An 8,170-nucleotide genomic window follows, 5' to 3' on the forward strand; every position below is an offset into this window, starting at 1 on the left:
CACCTAAAAGCAAGTTAGTAATGTCTTCTGGATCAGTGAATGAATCAAATCTGCTCAAGGAGGGATAAGGTCCAGGACCACACAAAGAAAAGAGAATAGTTATGTGTCTGGGACCAAAGGAACACAAATGCTTCCTCCCTCTTTAGGTAACACCAAGATTCTTGAGCAACTCGGCTTTAGATTACTCTGATAAGTCAAGTTAAACACTGAAATTTAAGAAAATTAAAAACTGTAAAGAGGGCAGGTTAAAAACTGATGCAGACGTTTTGCAGCACAGCATGACACTGGTTGAGAAGGTTCCCACTCCACCTTGGATTCATGACAAGATGTAACTGTTTATGTGGCCACAACGTAAAACTGATCAGGAAAACATGTTGGATTTTGAGGTTTGATTTTCCTTTCAAACAAATATAAAGGAGAGCTTTCCCCCTAACCCGTGACTGCACAGCTGAGTGAACTGTAACACAGCAGGACTCTCTTGACCAGGCTTGACTGCTGGAGAACTTTGATTCAGTTACAGAGCTGTTTAAGGTGCTTTTAGCCAGACCTGACAGATCACCACTACACCTCTCATGGCTCATTTCAGGTCCATTCTTTTCTGATACAAGTACTGATGCTCCCACACAGCAAACTCAAGCAGAAAACAGATCCAAAGAAAAAATTACTGGGGAGGAGAGGAGGAGAAGAAGGAATGTTTTTCTCTGTATTAGTTTCCTAATCCAGCTCACAGAAGCTGCCACTTCTGTTTATGTTGGTTCAGAGTGAAAATGTTCACTGTCAGACATGACAGCTCCCTAGGTCCACACTGCTACCAAATAGTTAATAACTTTTAAAAAAATGCCATTAGATATTGTCACAATTTTCACTCAAAGCACACTTCAACGAGAGCTTAAACGAATTATGTCAGGAGTTCTGCAGTCCCAGTCCTTCCCTCCTCTTTATTACATATCTTGATAATTTTGTTGTACCAGCACTGGTACAGAGTCGCAAGTACAGACTCAATGACTTGTTTTTCTTTCCTTATAGCTTAGTTTGGGGCCAGCTCACTACTCAATCCTCCAAGCACCACTACAGGAGAAACACAGAGGTGGAGGACAGAAAGAAGTGCTCACCTGCTGCGATTCCAGCTTAGATCAGCTTTCAGGATACATTTACACAGATGGATGCAAACAGACCCTGACTCCTCTACCTACACCTTAATTTGCTGGAAGCAAGCCAGCTGCAAGCACAGTGATATAACCAAGTACAACTGCACACTCAAGCTCACCTGTAGGATACTCTCTGAATACTTTAGCCTTAATGTATTTTTTTAACCTTGCTTCATTATGCAATGGAACCTCCTTGATCCTAAGGCAACAACTACCAAGGTGTCACCAACAATAATACACATGTGCTCTTGCTACTGCCAAAGATACAATTCTAGCCTCCTACGCAAATACTAAGTCTTTTTATTCAAGCCTCATAGATATTGGAAAACGATGAAAATATGATGTTCAGACTGTGTCCGTGCCCTCCTGCCCCACCAGCTTCACCTCTCCCACATCACCTGTGGTGCCACCAGACTCACCGCCCCCCATGCCCTCCCCTCCCAGGGCCAGATTCACACACTCCCTCCCCTGCCACAACCCTTATGCCCTCCAGCCCTCAAAGCAAGCTGCGCCTCCACCATTTCTCTTCTCCCCAGCACCAGGGTCCCCCTCGAAACATCCTTTTTCCTCTTCCCCCCACCCCAGGTTCACACTGCCATCGACACCTCTCCTCCCCTTCCTCCCCCAACACACTCCCCACTCCAGGCCAGCCTCCCTCCCCTGACATGCCTCATGCCCTTCCCCCTCACCCAGGCCAGGCTCCCCCCGCTCTGACATCCCCTGTGCCCTCCCCAACACCCCTCATGCCCTTCCAGCCCCCCCCACACCCCCTGTACCCTTCCCTTACACCTCAGGCCAGGCTCCCCCCGCCCTCATATCCCCCGCGGCCTTCCACCCCAAAACAAGGCCCCCTCCCTGACCCCCTTTATGCCCTTCACCCAGGCCAGCCCCCCCGCCAGCCCCCCCACCATCCCCTCATGCCCTTGTCCCCCCCACACCAGACGCTCCCCCCCCACCCAGGTCAGTGCCCCCTCCTTCCCCCCCACTCCCGCAGACCCACCAGGTAGAGGGTGCCGTAGATGCGCAGGGACTCGGCCAGGGCGCCCTGGGTGACGTGCAGGACGGCGACGGAGCAGCGCGGGTGCCAGGTGTGCCCGATCTCGTAGCAGCTGTGGGGGATGGACTTGCTCAGCGCCGCCATCTTTGCCGCGCGGGGGGGGCGCGGCCGCGTCACCGCCGATGCAGGAGAGAGGTCGCGCGGGGCGCTCGCGGCGGCGGGGTTACTCGCGGGCAGCCGCTCCGCGCGCCTCGCCTGAGGCCCGCAGCCAATCGGCGGCCGCCGGGGGGGCGGGGAGTGGCGGGGAGTGGCGGGGGGCGGGGCAGCGCGAGCCCCCGCGCGGGGGGCGCGGTGCACGTGGGCGTGGGGGCGCGCGTGGTGCTGCGCGTCCCGCGTGTCCCGGGCCCCCCCCCCGCCCCGGGAACCCGCCCCGGGAACCCGCCCCGCCCGCGGCCCTCCCGCCGCCGGGCCCGCACCCCGCAGAGCCCGGGCCGGTGTCGCTGCGCGGCGGGAGGAACCGCCCGGAACACGCTCCGTGGCGCTGAGCGGCTGGCGGGCGCGGAGCGGAGCGGGGGGGGGCGGCTCCCGGCGCTGCGGCGGCGGGCGAGCCGAGCCGAGCCGGGGCCGCACGGCGGCGGGCGAGCCGAGCCGAGCCGAGCCGGGGCCGCACGGCGGCGGGCGGGCTCGGGGAGCAGCGGCGGTCTGCCGGGGCGGGCTCCGCATGCCCCGGTGCAGCCGAGCGGGAGAAGGGCAACTAAAGTCATGTGGGGAAGTGAGAGCGACTGCATTGTGAGGAGCAGCTCGAAGGAGGCTGATTCTTTCTGGTTTGGAAAGTAGCGGGGAGGAGGAGGGGGCGTTACGATGGCAGGGACTGATGACACGGTTACAGTTCAGTTGCAAAACTGACATCTGCTTCCAGCTTTAAATTTTTATTATTTTGGGACTAAATAGGCTGGGTGCACCATGATCTGGGGATTTTACATTAGGTCTCTGTTAAGTAACTTTGCGAACGCTCGGTCCCGATGGAGCAAGCACAGTCTGTACCTTCTGTGCAGCGCTCAGGTCAGGAGAGGTTATTTCGAGACCTGATGGGGGATACATGCCGAGGCAAATTAGAAGATCAGCAAACTAACCTGCCGTCAAAACCAGACTTGGAACAGATCCACAGCAAGAAAATTCCTCCCCCGTACAGCCTGCCTCAGATTCTCCTCCTGCACAGCCCACGGAGTTCCCCTTGTTGGTCAGACTTGGGACCAGCCTGTACCACTCCCAAAATAAAGCAAGTTTGTCATTTTGCCAAAACTTCTCATCCTTCCAAAAATCCTGCTATGGGTGCAAGAGCATACTTGCATGTCAAATTTAGTGGATGGGTAAGTTGGACAGCTCACAGAACTAGAGCCACTGAGAGACTGTTTGCAGACTCGCAGCAAATCTGCAGTTGGAGATTTTTGGCCTAAATAGTTCAATTATGCTATTTCAGTCAAGCGTGCTTCACCAACCAGACTTCTGTTAGGTAGAACTCTGTCTATGATGGTCTGTGTTTAAAATCTAGAAGACCCTAGAGGTAACTTTAAATTCAACTTCAGAGCAGAGGTCCAGGTCCCCTGCAGCTGCGTGGCTGAATAAAGGAGTGAACGTTCCTGTGTGCTGACCCTCGTAGGCAGGCAGCATTGGCAAGATAACCCGCTGGAACGTTTTCTGGACTTTGTCTTGGACTCAGTGCCTTGCTGGCAGTTTTTATATTACTCTGTTAAAGAACTGCTTATGGGTAGAAAAGGCAATTATTGCCTAAGATATGGATTCTGGCTCTCTTGCATGCATGTTTTGGCTTTGATACTACTCTGGGCTTAAGGTTTGCTTGCTGCCTTGTATTTGTGGGCAGGGAACCATGGCATGTACAATACTAATAATTGCACAAGCTAATTTCACTGCTGACACACATTTTTGCAGACAGTCCTAATTTTGTAGGTCTTGTCCTGCTCAAGTTAAGGAAGACTGTTAAAGAAGTACCCAACAAGATACCCTGTTCATTTGTGCAGCAATGCTTATCTGACTGAACAGCTGCCAGCTCAGAACTGGAGGCTTTTTAATCTTTCCTGTTGGGTCAGCTGAGGAAGACTCTGACAATGCACTGATAAAGAAGAAGGCACAGCCCTGACCTTGCTCCAGGCCCTTTTCCATGAGGTTTCAATACTCTGTTCTGGGAAGAAGCCCTAGGGATAAAGCAGCATGGGAATACTGCTGGTAGCCCAGTTTTCCTCGGATGGCAGCCCAGGCTGCTCTCTCCTGGGAGAAGCTTACCCTTGACTGGAACTGGGACAAAATAGTTTTGGAAGAGGAAGGAATCACATGAATTTAAAAAGCGTTGAGGACCGTTACTTTTGCCCCCGTAAGTACTCGGGGTTTTCGGGATCTCTCCTTGTCGCATGAACAAGGCTGTACACTGGGAACAGCAGGCTGCGTCTATAATGTTGCTTAAACACCAGCGATGAATCCTGTGGCATAAGGCCAGGTGACGTGGCACACGCTGCTCAGGACTTCCCTTGTAATATCCAGGTGTCTTGGAGAGAGTTCTTCGGTGTAGTCCCAAAAATAAAGCCAGGGAGTGAGTTAATCACTAAGCAGCCTGAATAGTGGGGGAGTTGAGAGCGCTCAGCTGCCTGAATAGTGGGGGAGTTGAGAGCGCTCAGCTTACTCCCTGGTCCTCATTAATGTAGCAGTGTCAAATAATGTGAATAAAAATACAGGCTGCCAAAAATGTCAGATAGACACATGAGCCTCGTTAGACTAGGACAGCTACGGTATCCTGATTTCCGTGCCTTGTGCCACAGAAGGGAGCGATGTGGCAGCATCTCACGATGTTGCAGCATCTCACGATGTGGCAGCATCTCACTGACTCTGCTTCAGCTGCCCACGTACCCGTTTGCAGCTGGGTTAACAAAACACAACTTTCAGCACAAGTCCAGGGCCAGACTCTTGAGCAAGAGACCTTAACTGGTGGGCAGCACTGCAATCCTCTGATTTACCCATACAGTTGATAACTGGTTATATTAGGGAACTGTATATTTTGGATGGCAATTGCTGAATGAAGAAAAGTAGTGCCTGCCTTTCCAGATTTTAGTGAGTCTCACAGTCTAAGAACATTCTCCACTAATATCTTCAGCATCTGATAAAAACAGTGTCTGCAAGTAAATGATGTATCTCAGCCCATGAGAGCGGCTGGAGGTGTGAAGAATTCCACCTGCCGTCACAGCGAGTAGGTGTCGGTGTTACAAGGTGGTCTGGCTGGGAATCCAAGGCACAGCATTTAACTAATTGGAACAAAATCAGGAAAACAAACCGAGCAAATAACCGAAAGAGGGAACTTCACATTGCAGGAGGCTTTGTCTCCCAAATGCATTGGGATTTGGGAAACCTTCCTTCTAGAAATTTTTAAATATCAGAACAACCTGGAAACATTTTAACTCGGAAGAAATGTAATGCTTTGCCTTCTCCTCATGCTGCTTTCCAACTTGTGTGCTGCTTTTTTTTTGCCATGTATTTGTTTTCTCTCTTGGGACAGATGATCCAGCTTTTCCCTGCGACTCGTGCAGTTTTCCGTACCTGAACTTTGCCTCTGGAAGTAGCTTCTATTGTCTGATAAGATCTGCTCTTTCCAGCGGAAGATTTTTTTTGCCCTCACTTCGTTTTCTTCTTTTCTCATTCTTGTACTCTCATTGTTTTTCTCCTTCAGTTTGTTCTCCTGCCATCTGTACAATTGTCTCATGCCTCGATCATAAATTTTATGAAATCCAGACTGAGAAGTATTCTGCTGCTACAAAAGCTGGGGATTAAATTTATCTGCTTAGGGCAGTGGAAGTAATGTGTACACTAGACACCTGGTTCCTTCAGTAAATTGCAGAGGACCTTGGAGATGTTGCTATGCTGTCTGTTCTCCAGGGACACCTCAGAATATGGCCAGGGAAAAAAAAAAAAAAAAGGAAAAATCTCTAAGGAAAAATGACCTTTTAAGAGCTACTTTTACTCTTGTCTCTGAAATTACTTACACTTTAACCCATTTTGCATTATTTGATCAAGCATTCCCTTCTGGCTTACAGCTATGAATGCTACTTGTTCATTTTTTAGCAGGGAATCATCTCAAAATACCCTTGTGTTCGCTGATATTTCAAGGTAAAGGAATTAACTGGAGGATTTCCCATTTTCCACATGTAATAATTTCCAAAACAAATATGGAATGGGCTGTGGGATAATACCCTGTGAACATTTCAATACACACAATAATATCCTCCAGTTTATACAAATTTGGGTTTCTTCCAGACATACATGTTGCAGGTTTTTTTACATCAAGGAAACGAAATCATAATGTTCACGATGCTATTCTGCAGGCCAAACTGGGAGATGACATACCGAGCCATATTCATGCTACTGATGTCAGACTTGTACTTCAACTGTATTTAGCCTGTGGTGCTGCTGTTCCTGGAGACAGTGATTTCTTTCTAAATCAGGTGACAGAACTGGTTGTTAAAGGCTAAATTAAGCCACTGGCTCCACTAGACAAGGAGTAAGAGCCAGTGCATGTGGACACCATACCAAGAGCAGCCCAGAACAGCAGCTGTGACCCTGCTGCTTCTCTGCTTTTTTCCTGCTTTCCAGGAAAGTGCTTTCTGTAGCTCTGGAAAGAAAGCCAAATTGCATCTTGCATCATCCAGGCTCCTCAGCCTACTCCAGTGTTTGGAACTCCCTCATCCAGATCATAAAAGCTGGTTCTCTACCTGCATCTGACTGAAACCTCTACAACCCACCTTTACACCACCCAGAGGGAATAAAATGTTTTATGGTGGAAAAATTCACAGGATGGTTGGGGTTGGAAGGGACCTCTGGAGATCATCCAGTCCAACCCACCTGCTAAAGCAGGGTCACCCAGAGCAGATCACACAGGAATGTGTCCAGGTGGGTTTGAATGTCTCCAGAGAAGGAGACTCCACAGCCTCTCTGGGCAGCCTGTTCCAGGGCTCTGGCACCTCAAAGGAAAGAAGTTTCTCCCCATATTCAGATGGAACCTCCTGTGCTTCAGTCTGCGCCCTTTGCCCCTCATCCTAAAACTTGTTTGCTGTCATTTTATAGGTATGTCTGCCCATGCTCTACAGTGCTGTGTCTGGAACTCACGTTGTTCCTCTGCCACCCCCCACTCTCTATGTTTACCACACTCTGCAGTCAGGAAAGACCTGTCCCGTGAAGTTTCCATGTCCTTCATCTCTGTGTACCAGGTGGGGGCAGCAGCCCTCAAACGTGCAGGTAATGTTCACCTTTCCGTGACCACGAGTGGGAAGGACGAGCGCAGGCTGGGCTTGCACACGGGGCTCCGAGGCAGCATTAGGTGGGGCTCCACTCCTAATGAGGTCCAACAAGTGAACTAGAGCTCTGGACCTCTATTGTCTGTGCCACCCGATTGCTGTTTCACTCTCCGGCTCTTCTATGAGCCTTTTTGAATGAGATACGAGATAAATATCAGATCGCAGCAGGTGGAGGGAGGTGATTCTGCCCCTCTGCTCCGCTCTGGTGAGACCCCATCTGGAGTCCTGTGTCCAGCTCTGGAGCCCTCAGTGCTGGAGAGGGGCCAGAGGAGCCACAGGAATGATCCGAGGCTGGAACAGCTCTGCTGGGAGGACAGGCTGAGAGAGTTGGGGTTCAGTCTGGAGAAGAGAAGGCTCCGGGGAGACCTTATTGTGGCCTTTCAGTACCTAGAGAGGACCTACAAGAAAGCTGGAGAGCAACTTTTTTCAAGGGCGTGTAGGGATAGGACAAGGGGTGATGGTTTTAAACAGAAGGAGAGCAGATTCAGGTTAGACATGAGGAAGATATCTGGGGATTGGACTAGATGACTTTTGAAGATCCCTTCGAACCCAAACTATTGGATGATCCTATACGCTGTAGAGGGGTCTGGCCCTGAGTGGGGCAGATACCAGCCAGTCGTTACCATGTGCCCGTGGCAGCAGCAGTTGGTCGTTGCCTCTTCTTCAGCAGC

The 8,170-nt window shown here is 50.6% G+C and overlaps 1 protein-coding gene across 1 annotated transcript in view; it reads right to left on the minus strand.

Annotated features, from left to right (window-relative positions):
* TMEM135 (transmembrane protein 135) overlaps nucleotides 1-2,377 on the minus strand; it is a 189,801-nt gene extending 187,424 nt beyond the window's left edge. Inside the window, exon 1 of the mRNA XM_065656844.1 lies at nucleotides 2,149-2,377. Within this exon, the coding sequence (XP_065512916.1) occupies nucleotides 2,149-2,289 (141 nt within the window). The 5' untranslated portion in view covers nucleotides 2,290-2,377. The remainder of the gene's footprint in view (nucleotides 1-2,148) is intronic.
* Between the last annotated feature and the right edge of the window lie 5,793 nt (nucleotides 2,378-8,170).

This window comes from Caloenas nicobarica, chromosome 1 (assembly GCF_036013445.1).
Source record: "Caloenas nicobarica isolate bCalNic1 chromosome 1, bCalNic1.hap1, whole genome shotgun sequence".
Lineage (NCBI taxonomy): Eukaryota > Metazoa > Chordata > Aves > Columbiformes > Columbidae > Caloenas > Caloenas nicobarica.